Source organism: Kogia breviceps, chromosome X, assembly GCF_026419965.1.
Source record: "Kogia breviceps isolate mKogBre1 chromosome X, mKogBre1 haplotype 1, whole genome shotgun sequence".
Taxonomy (NCBI): domain Eukaryota; kingdom Metazoa; phylum Chordata; class Mammalia; order Artiodactyla; family Physeteridae; genus Kogia; species Kogia breviceps.
Window position 1 is genome coordinate 87953633 of NC_081330.1, and position 16726 is coordinate 87970358.

General features: G+C 47.0%; 1 protein-coding gene and 1 non-coding gene across 4 annotated transcripts; both read right to left on the reverse strand.

Annotated features, from left to right (window-relative positions):
• Window positions 1–5627: 5627 nt before the first annotated feature.
• On the reverse strand, window positions 5628–13908 carry LOC131747767 (melanoma-associated antigen D2). 3 transcript variants are annotated; one of them, XM_059049759.2, is made up of 13 exons: window positions 13724–13908; window positions 12139–12212; window positions 11277–11768; window positions 10396–10704; window positions 10212–10275; window positions 9873–9952; window positions 9252–9346; window positions 8469–8548; window positions 8333–8375; window positions 7922–7984; window positions 6721–6835; window positions 5948–6354; window positions 5628–5762 (listed from the first exon to the last, which is right to left on the reverse strand). In XM_059049759.2, the coding sequence occupies exons 2-12, from the start codon at window positions 12181–12183 to the stop codon at window positions 5956–5958; spliced, it is 1785 nt and encodes a 594-aa protein (XP_058905742.1). In that variant the 5' UTR covers window positions 12184–12212; window positions 13724–13908; the 3' UTR covers window positions 5628–5762; window positions 5948–5955. The 3 variants fall into 3 exon arrangements, with proteins under 3 accessions (XP_058905742.1, XP_058905743.1, XP_058905744.1); XM_059049760.2 differs by lacking the exon at window positions 13724–13908 and adding an exon at window positions 13090–13184; XM_059049761.2 differs by lacking the exon at window positions 13724–13908 and adding an exon at window positions 12397–12530.
• Window positions 6997–7125, reverse strand: LOC131749082 (small nucleolar RNA SNORA11). The gene has a single exon (XR_009333194.1). It is a non-coding gene; the product is annotated as a small nucleolar RNA SNORA11 (small nucleolar RNA).
• Window positions 13909–16726: the final 2818 nt, after the last annotated feature.

Genomic DNA, 16726 nt, shown 5'->3' on the forward strand with positions numbered 1-16726 from the left:
ATGATTGAGTTAACAAAGTTAAATCACTGGCCCCAGTAGAGTTTGAACACCTAACCATGGGACCCCAAGTGACCACGCAAACTGAGCTGCCAATCCTAGGCTTGGTGCCATCTGATCCGCCAAGCCATAAATTTGGACAGGTAATAACAACACTCCATCACCAAAGAGTAGCGGTATAAACAAAGTCAGTCTGGAGCAGGTCCTGAAAGCAAAAGCGAGTTATAGGAGGTGCAAACTCCCATAGTCCCTACTCATGCCACACTGCTTGCTCTCCCTCAGCTCACTCCTAGGCCCTTGTGGTGAGTTCCCAATAACCAGCTCACTGAAGAAGAAAAAACCCAGGAGCATGGTTTGCAGATGATGCTGTATGGTAAGTAGGAACTAACTGGAAGTTAACAGCCCCACTTAGATGTGACCCTGATGGGAAGTAAGGAAGGGAAATTCTCCTAGGAGGCAAAACTCGGAGCTGTGCATCTGGTTGATCTCTTAATTCAGAAAGTGACCTGGCCAGGGAACTGATCAATGCCAATTAACAGTCTTGTCAGATGGTCAGACACTGGGAAGGAACAAGATTGGAGAACTGAGTTATAACAACAAGGCAGCAAAATACTTAGAGAGCGCTTATTACGTGTAAGGCACAGTCTAATTGTTTTGCATACATATATATGAGGAGTAAGTGAACGGATCTCTTGGAATGGGCTGAGTGTACGAATATTTGTGTCTCATGTGAATGCTTACAAAAGGGAGCATGATGACCCAGCCTGTGGAAATCTGTCAACCTCTTTCTCTAGATATTCCAGTGCTTGTTAGATGAGCCAGTGAACAAAACTGCCATTGTAGAAGGGATGGATGTTATGCAGGGATTTGACATGGATTTACCATCACATGGGTTGACTTGGCTACCAACACTGTTGAGTGCCCAATTTCTCAACAGCTGAAACTCCAATATGTCACCATTCCCTGGGGAGACCAACAAGTCCTTGGATGACAGACAGATTACATTGAACCTCTTCCATCAGGGAGTGGGCATCAATTTATCCTTATGGAAATAATCACGTATTCTGGAATGGATTTGCCTTCCCTGGTGCTTTTACCAGCACCACCATCCTTGGATTTTCTAATTACTTTATACACTTTGTACATCATTGAGATATCCCATACAATATTTTTTTTTTCTGGTCAAGGAACACATTTCACAGTGAAAGAGGTAAGACAAATGGTCTAACAACAATGGGCGATCACCCATATGCAACCGCCTTTGCAGAAGTGTGGGATGGCCTATGGAAGATTAAGTTCTGGTGACAGGTAGGAAACAACACTTTGTGAGGTCTGAGGGCCATCCTGCAGAATTCAGTGTATTCTGTGAATCAACAACCAATATACTATGCTCTTTCTCCCATAAACAGAATACATAGGTCTAGAAATCAAAGGGTAGAAATGGGAATGGCACCTCTCATCACTTCACTTAGTGAAACAACTGCAAAGATTTGATTCACAGGAAGTTGAGACTTCCACCTGGCCATTTGGAGTTCCTCATGACATTGAACCAATAGGCTGGGATGAGTGGTCCCAACTATCAAGGCGATATGGGTAATCTCTCTGCTACACAATGGGGTGGGGAAGAGCATGTCTGGAACTCAGGAGATTCATTGCATGACCCTAGCACTGCCATGTTAAGTGGCAAAAGGTCAATGCATATTACAGCCAGCCAATACAAGTAGGACCTCCAAGAGCTCAGATTCCACACAGTCATTGTGGAGGCAACCTCTAGGGTCTCAGGAGCATAATGCACAACATGCAGTTCAGGATTGCTGGACCCACTGGAGCAGGGCTTAATCTACCTTCTATATATGAGTATGAGTCCCAGGAAATCCCCTTAGTACCTTCATCCACATCATACACAGTGATGATCCAAAGATTATCCAAATGATACAATACCCATACACTCACAGGACATGTTGGTTCAATGTACAATCTAGATCATAGCTTGTAGCATATCTAGAATGGGTTGCAAGGTAGGTAGAAAAGGAAAGGACATCACCCCAAAATTCCTAGACTGGAGGCTGGAGATAGTAGGTAATAAGATTTGGGGTAATCTCCTTTTGAAGGGATGAATGGCAATTGTACATGGATTAATAGTATTATGTTGGACCAAAGCATTTTTCAAAGTGTAAGTTTGGAGAAAAATATTGTTATCCATTTTGTTTACACAAATGGTTGGTCTCTAGTAGATATTTCTTGTTTTCTTTTCCTCCCTCCCTCCCTTCCTTTCTTTCTTTTCTTCCTCTCATTCTCCCCCTCCCTCTCTCTCTCTCTTCTTCCCCACACCCCACTCAGCATTCATTCTACCTTGTTTTATTCAGCCCAGGTGAAATGTTGCTGTAGGGTTTCTATTCTCAATGCAGGGGTAAAGGGCAGATAGGATGGTGGGTAATCACCCTACAAGGGAGTGAAAAATGGTCCTTGTGGGGGACAAAAATCACAAAAAACTTTCACAAAAATTACAATAGTTTGTGGCCCTCTAAAGCTTAGCCCTACCTGAGGAATCTTACTCTTTAATATTTAATTTCTGTTACTGGGTTTTCTTGGGTATCACATGAGCAACAATGAGGAAAATGCACAAAATGTATGCAAGATCAACACTACAAAACCATGGCAAATAGATGGCTATGATTGGAAGACTTTCAATCTATTGCTCATTCTTGCAGAAGTGACCTGCTTGTGCCTTTTGGCTGCCATTGACTGCCTTTATGTTTGATCCTCAGTAGCTCTGTGTGTTGTTTGGGTTTTGAGAATTAAAGAAAAATGGCTTTTATTTAATTCTACAAAAGTTATTCAATCTATCATTAATTATGTCAAGTACTGAAAAGGAAAATGTTGATGATACCTGAATGAATATCCAGCAGCTAGTTAAAAGTTTTCTCATATCAAGCAACAGATAAAGTTAATTACACTAAAATAATTTTTAAGAAATTAAAACTTCTGCTGAAAAAATAAGTTTTGAATAGTATTTTAAATTTTGATTACACTGCTAATATCATCAGTTATATAAATTGCTCATTTACATATGTACTCTAATACCTTACAGTGTAAATAGGTTACATTTAAAGTTGCTCAGCAAATAAAGTTAAATGTTCATAGCTTTTACAAATTGTTAAACTTTTAAACATTTTATTTAGTCATTATAAACCCTGTATTGAATAAAATATCTTATGTATAAAATGCAAATGTACAGTTATTAAATAGATATACAGTATATCTGTGGTGTTCAAATTTCATGGGGGGTAGCAATTAGGACAAAAATGTCTAAATAGGATTCTTGGGGAGTGATAATAAAAAATAGATAAACTGCTCTAGGGGCTTATCCCACTCCTAGCCAAATGGAGGATATATGATACATTCTAGAATTATTGGGAATTAATGATATACCGTGGGAGTTCTTTCATTGTAGTAGTGGCCTCCAAGCTGATAAAGGTGACAAAAAACATGAACCAGGGTCTATCCCCATTTCCCCTGGCACTTCCTTTTCCTAGCTCTGGCCACTCCCCACTTGCCTGGAACTGGACTTGATCGCTTCCTCCCTGCCTCACATGCCTTCAGTCCTTACACTTGGGTAGTGAGAAAAAGTCCATCACTTGTCCTGTCAAAGTCTAAGCCTTGTAGGAAAGGAGAAGAGGTAGGGAGCCCTGCAAACCTAGTGGTCTGCAGAGGGAAGGTAAGTGGGAAGGTCAGAGTTCTTCATGACTATGATTCACCCTTATCTCTATCAAGCACTTTGAACTCAATTTTTATTAGAATCATAGTCCCCAAGTTCCTTGCCACCCCTCACCATCACCCACTCCTGCCCATTCCATTTTCAGATGGACATCACCTGGAAGTCTGAGAGGGCCCTGGATATGGTACCCACCCACTAGAGTCCTTCCTAGGTCTAAGCTGCCTCTGGCCTTGTCTACCTCTCCCAGGTACTATCCACCCCGAGGGGACCATGGCCTATGGAATTAATGGAAGAACCTTTGCTTCCAGTGAAGAACAACCTCAGCAGCAAAAGCAGGTCTCAATTCATGACCACAGGCAAGGAACTACCTTGCTCCAGGTGCAGCTTTTTCTTTTTTAGATCCTGTTCCCTAAGCAGCAAACCTTGTTCCTTTACTGCTTACAGAGTCTACAGGAGGGGAAAGGCAGCTGTTACTAGAGCATCATTGTCTGCAAGACTCTGTCCCAGATAAGGAATCTGGTAATGTGGCAATTAGATGAGAGCTTCCTGGAAAGAAAGGTCCAGGGAAATACTCCCCAAAACAGGGCAAAGGTGGATCTCTGATTGCCTGCGGGCCGCATGCCTTAGTGGGCACTGGAGCTGGGAGGACATCTTCAACTACATGAGGGGACTTTGGCACTTGCCTCACAGTGCTCTTCCCTACCCTAACTCCTGCTTCCATCCTGGGTGATTTCACTGTCCAAATGGATAACCCAACCAATACCCCATCTTCCCAGGCCATTGACCTCTCAAGTCTAGGAACTATCACCTTTTCTCCCGTTTAACCACCTACTCCTTGGACCTTCCCATCACCCAGAGTTCTCTCTGCTGTCTTCTTAAATATAATCATCTTATTGTCTGACCATCTGACTAGCGCCCCAGTTTATCCTTCCAGTTCTCAACATTCCTTCCCAGACACCTAGAACATGGCACATAGCAGGCACTTAGTATATTCACTTAATGTTCTGCCTTGTTCATAGACTTCAGAGGCTCCTGTCCACAAACCCTTGCACTATCTCCCAGTCTGTCACACAATATCCTCATCTTCCTCACCAAGCTTGCCTGGGTCCCATGGTCCATCTCTTCCACCATTCTGTGAACCTACTATGTGTCAGACACTGTGGATACCATAACGAAGGTTCAGACTCACACACTCACTGCCCTTGGCCTTGTCCTTATTCCACAACCAAACAACAGAACGAAAACCTTGGAATAAACTAACACTCATCTTGATTCCTACAAGATTACTGAGCACCTTGCCACGGGGATGGGGTCTCCCAACAACCATGGGCTCCATGCTCTACTGGGGCCTCCCCACTGCCTAACAACCTTCCACAGTCCCCTCTCCAAGTCCTTACTGTACAGTCCCTTCCCACAGGTCTTCCCCACCCACCTCCTCAGGGACTGGGCTGCACGAGTCAGCCTTCAACATCTCCCTGTCTTTTGGCTCCTGCCTGCTCAAGTCCCTCTCTCTTTTCCCAAGAAAATCCCTACTTGTTCCTGTATCTCCCTTTACCTACCTCCCTCTCCCTCCTTCTTGTCTCACCCAAATTTCTCAAAAGTAGAGTCTATACTTGATGTTCAATCTCCTCTTGTTTTTCTGCTCCAGATTTGCCCACCTCAGGGCTCTTCTTCATAATGTGTCCTCTATGCCTACAATCCCCATGACTCCTCACACCACTGCAATTCTGCCTGCTCTATAGGCTAGAGATGGAGCCCAACCTATCCCAGAGAAACATGCTAATTTGGCTCTAATTTTACTCTATTTGACAATGTCACCTAAAGCCAAGCACAGATTGAGGTGGAAACTTTCCCAATTCATTTTAAAATGTGATACCAAAATGTGACAGCCCACCAAAAAAAAGCAATAAACTCAGAAATGGCAAATAGATTTAATGTAGAGTGTCAATTTCGATTGATTGATAGTGGCTGCCTAGAGTGCTGTGTTGAGTAGGTTTCTGAGGACGCACCCTGGCTCGAAGAGAAAGACTGCTGGGATTAGGAATATCTGAAAACACAAGTAAAAGAAAATCAAAAAGTCAATTGATATCCACCAAAAAGAATAAATAAAATGCCAAAAATAGTGTTTTCTCACACTCTCCATGTGGTCCTCCAACCTTGTCCTTCCTATAACCACCCAGCTCCTCATCCCATTCCCATGAGGCCCGGCTGCCCCCAAGTCTAAATAGATACCTGAAATCTCACTTGTAGGAGAAACCACAGGCACCAGAGCTGCCACTGGTGCTGGCACCAGCTCCACCAAGGCCCGCGAAGAGCCCAAACGTGAGAGTGGCTGTCAGGCTGGTGCTAGCACCAAAGCTGCCACTGGCACTGGCACCAGCGCTGGCACCACCACTCTCCTGGGCTTTGGCTTTAGCTTCAGCTCCCGTCTGGATCCGGGCTTTGGCCCAGGGTCCAATATCAGCTTCGTCCCAGTTGCAGGGCCCAGCAGCATTCTCAGAGCCGAGCCCAATGCCCATCCGAGCTCTAATCTCAGCCCTTGCCTTGGCTTCAGCTGCAGCCTCAGCCGCAGCCTTCATATCTGCTTCCATTGCCTCTCGGTACTGAGCTGCCCATTCCTTGGGATCCTTCTTTTGTACCTGAAACAGGAATAACAACCATCTGAAGGATCAGAATCTGAGCACTGAGCGCATACAGGATGTAAATTATAGTAATACAATAAATACTACTAGTAATTATACACCTAATATTCCATCCCTGCTCTGACACTTACTATCTCTGCGACCTTGGACATAACACCTGACAACCTCTCTGAGCCTGAGTTTTCTCATCTGCGGTAAGGCAATGACATGTCAGTTGTAAGGATTAAACTAGATAGTGTTTGCACATTAATATAGGCTTCAGAATGTTCATGCATGAGCTGCAGGCTGCTCTGCACACAGCCTACCCTAAACAATGGCACACCATGCTCTTGGTATGCCAAGCTTGGACAGCTCTCCAATTACCTTGCAGGCAAACTTGAGGACTTTCATCTTGCTGGTCTCATAGTAAGAGCGCAGGCCCCAGAAGAACTCATACTCAGGCGGATTGCTATTAGGCACTCTGGCATAGTCCAGGTACCTTGAAAAGAGAGGTTCAAAGCCTTTATGTCTGTAAGACCACTCATGGCCCACTCATGCATTTAGGTGGCAAACTCCCCCACTAAATACTGCAGCTTTTCTTCCAATATTCAGCCCTATCTCACTGGTCCTGCCCAGCAGCCATGTGGAGGTACAGGGGACACGTGTAGGGTATTTGTTCATAGGAAGGCCACGAGTTTTGTGCCCCTTGTCACAATAACCCAGGTTCCTGTTGGGTGTGTTGTAAACAGATGAGCCATTTCTTCAGGCCCCCTGCTCTGAGCACACCCCACCATGGGGCTCCTCCGTGGCCTGGCTGAACCCTGGGACAGTCCAGCCTAGAAAATGACTGTACAGGAAGAAACAGTCAACCAAGAGCAGTGGACTCCATGCATACTCTCGACCATTTGTGTGTGAGCCCACAGGTGTGTGCTGGTACACCTGTATGAGTGCACACATGTTCTCCAAGGACCAAGAATAGGGTGGGACCTGACCAGAAAAGTCAGGAGGTCTGGGCTTCAGGTCCAAATGGATCCTTTACCAGCCGGGGCCATGCTCAGACTTCCACTCTCTGAGCCCTAGGCTCCTCAACTGATACAGGGGATGAGGTGACAGCACCTATTCTGCAGGGTAGTTATGAAAATGAAATGAGATATACTAGCCAAGACCCCAGCACAGTACCTGGCTGCTTAAAGCTACCATTCTATGGCATTTCTTTATGGAGATTAATTTCTATGAAGCCCTAGCTAGCATAGTAAAAAAGAACTAAGGTATTGGGGCCAGGATCTAAATACAACTCTTCTGTTTGCTACCTGTATAATAACCCTGAGCAAATTACTTCACCTCTCTGAGCTTCAGTTTCCTCACGCATACAATACTGGTGATGACAATCCCTCCCTTGAAGGAGGCATATGTGAGAGTACAAGTAGGTGAGGAAATGTGTGCTTCTGTTCTCTGCCACTACCTCAGGAATAAACTACCACCTGCATACGCACACATATACACATGCACGTGCACCACAGCTTTATTACTCAGTTCTAAGACAGGCAAAATGCATGGAACACAGGAACACTAGACAGACACTTACTTCTGCTTCACAAACTCATCAGTAATGAGCTTCTTCACATCCCCAAAAAGCGAATGATGTATCCTGACAACAGAAAATGATAAAATACATACATACATACATACATAATTACATACATAGATAAATATAATCAGGGCTGTTGCACTTCCCAGATGTGGGCAGAGACATTTCCAACATGGAAAAGAGGCTTCCAACATAAGATAGAAGCTCCACAGAAGTCCAAGAGTCAGTGAGACAGACAGCAGAGTTCAGGACCATTTCCCCATCCACCCAGGTCAGAACCCTGGACCCTCTACCCAGTCCAGCAACCCCGCCCACTCCACCAGACCACCAGGCTGATGCAATCCTGGGACCATCTTCTCTTGCCAAACGAAAACACAAACAGCAAGCACTGACAGAGCCCAATCATACCCAGGGCGCAGCCCCAACTTGCGCAGCACCTCCCAGATGACAGCTACAAGGGGAGGCAAAAGGAAACAGGGATAGAAAATGAACGTGTGGAATTCTGACCATGACCCCCCATTCAGCTGCCAGCCCAGCCACTCACCCTCACTGGACCTATTTCCATTCATGAAGATGATGCTAAGAAGCACCATGAGGAGACCCAGCTTTGGTGAGTCCTTGGTCCTAGGAGAATAATGGGACAGAGAGAAGGTTTATATCCAGCAGCCATATGCAAAAAAAATACACACCAGCCAGCTCACTAGGCTAGCTTCTCCCAGATTCTTCAGATATGAGAGAACTCTGCCCAGTCTATGCTTCAAGCTCTATGTGACCCTGGGCAAGGCACTTAGACTCTCCTATTCATAAAATGGGAAAATCACATTCTCCTCTCCCCAGGTTGCTGAGAGGATAGAACTGTACTTGTACTTGTCAACCCAGTACAACCCAGACATCCAGCCAATGTGAGTCCCTTCTTGCTCTCCCAGACCCCTCAGATCCAAGAGAATTCTAGGCACGGCCCCACTGATGCTCCTGCCCTTCAAGCATCATGAGCCACTCATACCAGGAAGCCCTCCTGTGAGAACCATTCTACCAAGGCCAACAGGAAGAGAAGCAATGACAGGTCTGCTTTCCTGGGAAGCTTCTGGAAAAACCGAAAACCTGACAGTAGGAATGCCCTGCCCCAGGCTTCTACACCCTCCTGTCAATCATAATCAGGTATCACTATTCTGTGCAGGGCTCCAACTATGTGCAGGAGCTGGAATAGGGGTTTTTAGGCTCTGTCTTTCCTGACTTCCTAAGGGGATGTGGGGAGAGGACTGGGATAGAGTAGTACCTTGGGCAAAAGCAGAAGCCTCCCTCCCACCCCAGCCCTTTCCCAGCTTACGTTCCTAGTATGCCTGCATCAGTGGGCTCTAAGGTGCTGAGAAGAATGTACAAGTGGTCATTCTTATCAATTTCCTTTAATTGGATCCCAAATACCTGCAGATGGGGAAAACAGCTTGTGAGATCACAGAATTCAGCTTCCTGGGCATCCCACAGCTCCCCCTGTGCCTAGGTGTGTGTGTGTGTGTGTGTGTGTGTGTGTGTGAGAGAGAGAAACATCAGTGGGATAATGCACTTAAAGCACTTAGCTGAGTGGCCAGCACACGGCAAACAGGCAACAAATGCATTATTTTTAATCAACATCTTTGTGATTAGTGGGAATCTAGGCAGCCAGAGTGGGGAATGAAAAGGAGAGAGAGCATCTGAAGTACATTATAGGACATGTCCAGCAGTGGACAGAAGTCAGGACTAAGCTGGGTGGCTTGGGACCTAGCTGTGATTTTACCACTGACTTGCTGTGTGACCTCAAGCTAGTCTATGCCCCTTGCTAGGCCACTGTCTGCCCATCTGCACAGTGATGGGGCTGGATTAGTCTCTGTGGTACCCCCCAGAAGAGACATGTACACCTTTGTTTGATTCAAGGCTACCCCATTGCACCCATCCCCCAGGTCTGCCCCTTCACCTTCTCCAAGGAATAGCCTGCTCGTTCAATGATTTCAGGGTACACATCAGTGTATTCTTTGATGATGTCCTTCAGCATGTCTGCAAGGGGAGAGTGTTGCGAGCACCTGGGCGGAAGTGAAGCCGGGTGGCCCCCATACCCAAACTAAAGACCCTTTACCAACCCTGCTGTGGGTGGCACAAACAGGTTCTGAACTAATGAACAGAGATACTACTACTGCCAAATTAGAACTTTAGGAGGACATAAGTGGGAGCAGGAGAGCAAGAAATGCCCTCAGCACATGGGGGAGAGGGCAATGGAGAACAGAGCTGGGGGAAGGGAGGGTTAGTAGAACTCTACCTGAGCGTTTGATGGGAATCTTCGTCTGGTCTTTAACCAACAGGTACTTCACCAAATCATTGGCCTGGGAGAAGAGGAAAAGATGGAACGATCAAAATATGCTTGCAGAAGACTTGAGAGGATGGCAGAGAAGAGGGCAGGCAAAGCAGTGAATAACGCTGAGTGGAGAGGACAGGTTTCTTACCCTCCCTTGCAAAAGGGCTACATCCCGAGGTGGTGGTGTTTCAGGCTCTTGGGATGACTGGAGCTTGGCGGCTCTGCGGCGAGCCTTGCCCCTGCGGGCCTTAGGTGACCTCAGAGAAAGCAAAGCTCTCCGGGCCCAAGCAGCCAACCGAGTCCTTGATGCCCTGCGGGCCCAAAAGGCTATGGGGCCCCTCGAAGCCCTGCGGGCCATTGAGGCCATGAGGGCCTTTGAGATCCTTCGGCCGCCCGTGGTTCCAGAAGCCTGACTCTGATCACTGCTGCCATCCTCTTCCCCATTCAGATGCTTCACCTGCATCAATGGAGAGCAAGCACAACATTGCCAGATGATGCAGATGGTCCTTTTTCCTCATCTTCTCTCTTCCTGAAGTCCCCTCTAATCCCACCCCTGTAGTAACAGCCCAGTCTTGGATTTGTCTTTCACTGCTTTCCAAGCAGGAGTTTCATCTTCCCACCAGGCCAGAAGCAACCCAAGGGTGGGGCCTGAGGCTTCTCCTCCTCCTGTGTGCACCGCTGGTTCTGCTTATACCGCCCTGGACACGTCACTCCACCTCTCTGGGACTCAGCTTCCTTCTCTACAAAACTAGATTACTTTCAGGATTTAATGAGATAACCTGTGTGAATGTGCCTAGCTCAAGGCCTGACATATGGTAGCTACTATGTAAATATAAACTGCATTTCGTTCAGATTGCAGCTGTTCGTATTCCTGTCTCATGTGCCCACCAGTCTGTGAGCTTTCTGAAAACAGGAATTATATCACATTTCTCTTAGTGTCCCGCCACAGCCTTGATGAGCAGAGGGAACTTCCTAAAGGTTTACAGAACCATGAACCAACTGAGAGAAATAGAAAGGCAAGGGGCTTACCTTTCGGGCTTTCTTGGCCTTGACCTTGGGCCGAGTATCCTGATTCTCCTGAGACTGTGCAGCTGCACCCTCAGGCTCAGGTTCATCTGCCAGAGCCTGAGAGGCAGCAGCCTCAGTCTCCGGGGTCTTTGTATCGACCTTCGTATCAGCCCCACAGCTGACCTTTTTGGTCTCAGTAGCAGGCATTGTCACAGCCTGAGGGTCAGTATTCTGCATCTTGGTGTCAGCTGCCGGATTCTTCGTTTCAGCTGCCAGAACCTGGGTATCAGTCAGCTTAGTGGTAGCTGAGGCCTGAGTGGCAGATACCTCCTGAGCCTCTGTGGCCTTTGAGACCTCTGTGGTCTTTGAAACTCCTGCAGCATTTGAGACCTTCATGGCCTTTGAGACCTCTGGTGCCTTTGAGGCCTTCGGTGTCTCTGAGACCTCCAAGTTCTGGGTCACTGTCAATAGGGTCTGCATCTTCAAGCCACGGTCCTCTTCTGAAGCTTCAGCCTGCAAGAGGAAGCAGGGAAGCTCACAGACCTTCTCCCCACCCCCAACTAGGCAAATGGCCCCAAAATTCCAGGGCCTCACTTCTCTGACCTTTACTAACTTCTACTTGCAGTGTGCTCTGACCACCTCAGCCCAACAAGGCCTCCCTTTCCTCTGAGCAGAAAAGGGGCGGGCCTACCCTCCCTCCCGCCTTTCTTCCTCCCTCCTTCCTTCCCTCCTCCCTCCCTCTACTTGGGGGATGGAGGCAGCAACGAAGCAGGGAGGTAGATGGAGAAGGGCTGGGATGGGAGGGGAGGTGCCAAGAGATTTGGGGCAGCAACAGGGGCTGGAGAGCAAAAGCAGCTAGGGAGAGGGCAGAAGGAGGGCTTACCTGGAAGTGGGTTGGACCCGTACCACTTTCACTTGTGTCAGACATGTCTCAAGTTGGCCTGGCAAAAGCTGAGCCTGAAGGAGAGAAGGACTGGGTCAAGAGGCGAGCTCACTTAATGTCCTCTCTCCCGCTCCGCCTGGAGGCTGATACCCACCGTCCCTAGGGTCCCAATCCCAAACCCTCCCCCCACCCTCCAAGGACTCCGTTCTCAAATTCAGTAATCCAGAGCGCCTAGATCTCAATTCTCTGCAGCCGTACCCTCCCCTACTCCAGGAAGATGTGCCAGCGCGGCAGCTCTGAGGACCCCGCCCCTTTTCCCGGTGCACACCCCCCCCAGCCGCAAGTCGACAGTGCGCATGCGCATCCGTTGCAGGGCCCATCTCAGCCCCGCCCGCTTTCCCAGCAGAAGCTTTCTTTGCTGTCCACCGTGCACATGCGCATTCGGCAGCTGGCTTGCCTCCAAGCTGGCCTTTCACTACACGCCCCTTTCCAGCGATCCATAGTGCGCATGCGTAATAGAGACTCAGTCCAGTACCTTTTTCCAACACGCCCCTCTCCAAGTTCGTAGTACCATTCGGTCCCGCCCCCTCCCCAACAAGCCTCCCTCTCAAATTGTCGCAACGTCTAGTGGTCCAGGCCCCTCCCCTACTGACATCCAGCCCAAGTCCACAGCACCGTCCGGTCCCGCCCTTTTTCATAATACGCCCCCCTCCAAACAGGGGCCAAGCGCATCTTGGTTCCGCCCCTTCCTTAATACACCCCCCTCCTCAAATCAGTATTGAGCTAGTGATTTCATCTTGGGCCCAGCCAAACAGGGTCCTGTCCCCTCCCTTCCCGGCCGGCCGGATGGATCCGGTACGATCCAGTCCTTAGAGCAGGATTTCTCCAGATCCCAGAGGGTGGAGCCGACCCCTCCCGGGCTCGGATCCAGAGCTGGGCCCCGCTGCTCACCTCGTCCTTCTACTACTCCTGAGTGCGTCCACTCCCTCTGAGCCCCTCATAAACTCAGAGACTGCCCTCCCCCCTCCAGGCCGGAAGTGGTCCCGCCCCTTTCCGCCTCCCTAGGGGGGCCTCCGTCCCAGCCAATCTGCCCTTCCCCCCCGCCCGCTCCTCATTCCTTATCCCCCACTCCGTACCACTCCGTATTCCTTCTGCCTTGTTCCCTGCTCCCTATTTCTCCATCGCCGTTCCTGTTTACCCCACAGAATTCCGTATTCCCATTCCTTACATCCTCCTTCATGCTACCATTGCACCCCCTCCCCCAGTATTCCTTAACCCTTCTCTACATCCCCTGTTTTCTTCTCTGAATTTCCACTTCCCCTCAGTATTCCCCTTACCCCTCATATTCTCCATCCACCACTCAACACGCCCGGTTCCCAGTTTTTCTCCCCCTCTTCCTCAACTAGCCTCTGCTCTCCAGTCCATACAGCCTACTACTCTCTCGGCCGTCTTCGTTGCCTACATCCCACTCCGAGTAACCTCTCCCATAGCTGCAGTGGTGCAGTAAAAATTGACCACCTGCCTGGCTCTAGGTTCGAGGGGACTGGAACCACTGTCTGGAAACCCCAATCTCAACGTCCCTCACCTTGTCCTCTAGCGAGTCTGGAATTCGTCTGCCCTCTCTCAGTCCCTCTCGAAGTCTCAGCCTCCTGGACTAGAGCTGCAGCCAGCCCAGCCCAGCCCAGCCCAGCCCCTTTCCGCAGCCCCCTGCCACCCCCCTTCTCCTTCCTCGGGGGTGGGGCAATGGGGCCCCGCTCAGGGCTGTCTGACGCCGAAGCCCGTGTTTATGCCACTGTACCAGGCTCACTCTGAAGCCATTCCAAACCAAAACCACCGCCTCAAAGTGATTCATTCATTGAATATATTTGTTTATATATATATATATATATATATATATTTTGCTTATTGCAAAAGTAACTTGTTGTAGTTGTGAAATTTCAAGTTATGCAGAAATATGTAGCATGCCAATGAAAGGCCACCCTTATCTCATGCCACAGAAATAACCACTATTAACGTTTTGATATACATTCTTCCAGATTTGTTTCTATTTGTATACTAATTATTTGGGTTTTCTCCCCACAAATGGTACACTATACCTACTGTTCTGTGACCAGGGTTTGTTTTTTTTCCCAGTTATATATTCTAAACAGCTTTCCATAGTGCACATTTTTCTTAACTGCTCCATAATCTTTTCTCTGTAAATGTCCCATAATGTATTTAACCAGTCCAGGATACATAGACATTTAGATTGTTTCCATTTTTTATTTACTTTTACAAACAGTGCAGACTCCATTTTGATACAAAACTTGTCAACTTTAAAAAGATACCCAGAATAACATTTCCACCAGCAATGTCTCTTGCACGTTTATGTGTTGCATATACTACAAATATTTTTCATGTTATTTAGGATATTTGCTATACAAAACGGTTTAATTATTATGTAGTGAAATGTATCAGGTTTTCCTTTACCATGACTAGATTCTGCTTCATGCTTAGAGATGCTTTCCACATTCCTATGCTATAATAATCACTGCTTTTATTCCAAGCAGTTTTATGGCTTTATTATTTACATTTAAATGTTTGATCACTCCAACTTTATTTTGTATAAGGATTAATTATTTTCCAAAAATATAGCCTCATCCCTACACCATGTGCAAATTAATCCATCTTTTCCCCCACTGATTTGAAATGCACCTTTACCACGTAATAAATTCACATAAGTATCAATAATTGGGTCTATTCAAGAGAACAAGATAAGGTGTATAAAAAATTGAAAGTAGGGGGCTTCCCTGGTGGCGCAGTGGTTGGGAGCCCACCTGCCGATGCGGGGGACGCGGGTTCGTGCCCCGGTCCGGGAGGATCCCACGTGCCGCGGAGCGGCTGGGCCTGTGAGCCACGGCCAATGAGCCTGTGCGTCCGGAGCCTGTGCTCCGCGGCGGGAGAGGCCACAGCAGTGAGAGGCCTGCGTACTGCAAAAAAAAAAAAAAAAATTGAAAGTCGACAACATTATCATTAATTACAGAGTATATGAATGCAGACCTGGACAACCTGAGTGCATCAATTAATGTTGTTAGAAACCATAATAAAAGTCAACACAGTGGTCATTTATAGAATTAATATTCAATTTGTTTCCTATATCAAAAGTAATTCAAATGGTTATGTCTTCTGCTTTATGAAGTCACCTTTTCCTCTATTAAGCAAATAAAATATGAATCCCTATGTTCTATGGACAATTCAACATACACATGCACACATACACACATACTTCACAGATATTCATGGTGGGCTTCTGTTCTCCTGACTTTTTCTCTAAATTGTTGCTCCTTCCAAGTTTGTGACATCAGCTCACCACTTTCTTGCCTCCTAGGTTCTCTCCCCCCATCTACAGGGCTTTATTTCACACTAGACACAGCCCTTCCTTTCTTCCAGTTCTAGTACCCCAAATTCCCATCCCTTTCAAATCATGGCAAGACTTGCATGCCAAGATAAAGACTTTGGTCTTGATCCTGAGAACACTGAGAGATTATTGAAGGGTTCTAGGCTTGGATGCAACATAGATTTGTGTTCTAGAAAGAACACCACTCTAGCTGCCTAACCCATTAGGAGTATGAATTAGATGTCTTCCTGGAAAAAGGGAGAGTAGTCATCCAGGTAAGCAATGACTGTGGTTAGGCCTAGAGTGGTAGCAGTGGAGGTCATGAGAAGTGATTGAATTCAGAAGATATTAAAGAAATAAAAAGCAAGACTTTATGAATAATTGTATGTAGGGAAAGGGGTGAGGAGGAGGGAAGTGTCAAAGGCAACTTTTGGGAATCTAATTTGAGAGATCAAATGTGTAGCTGGTAACCCCTTTCACTAAGATATGGAATACTAACGGCTCTTCCCTGGGCCTGGGAAGAATAAAAACCTTAGAAGAGACAGGGCCCTGGGAAGAGCCCTGGAGGCCAACAGCAACCTCAGCATAGGTGAAGGAAAAGGAGCCCAGGAGAGAGACAGATAAGTATTGACCAAGGAGACAAAGAGAAAAGCAGGAGAAAGTAATGCCACAAAACCAAAGGACGAAGTCCCGAAAAATGTCTAGGAATTGTAGCAGTCAGGTAGTGGTCTGGTCTCTGGTGACCTCAGAGGGGATAGTTTCACACTTGTGGCATAGGTTGATAACTGCTTACTCCAGTATACATTCTCCTCTCCTTCACTATTAATAGAAAATCTGATTTTTACCTGTACACATAGCCTCCTGGAATAAAGGCCATGAGGACAAGGGTCACACCCTAAGGATAGTGAAGGAGTAAACTGAGAAGAATCGGGATCTCTAACAATTTCATAGGCCCACCATACAAACTTTGGACTGCCTAACTCTGGATTTCTTTTAGGTGAGATAAATACATTTATGTCTGATTGAAGCCACTGTTTGGGAGTCTATGCCATGCAGCAGTTTTATGACTGCAGTGAGTTGAGATGTGAATTGCAGGTGAGGTATTCCTGACAATGAGCATAAACTACTCTTTTAAGAAATGTCTGACTGATTTTGAGACTCTCCCAAAATCTAGCCCTGACTAGTTTTCCAGGCTTTTTCTTGCTATTTTTC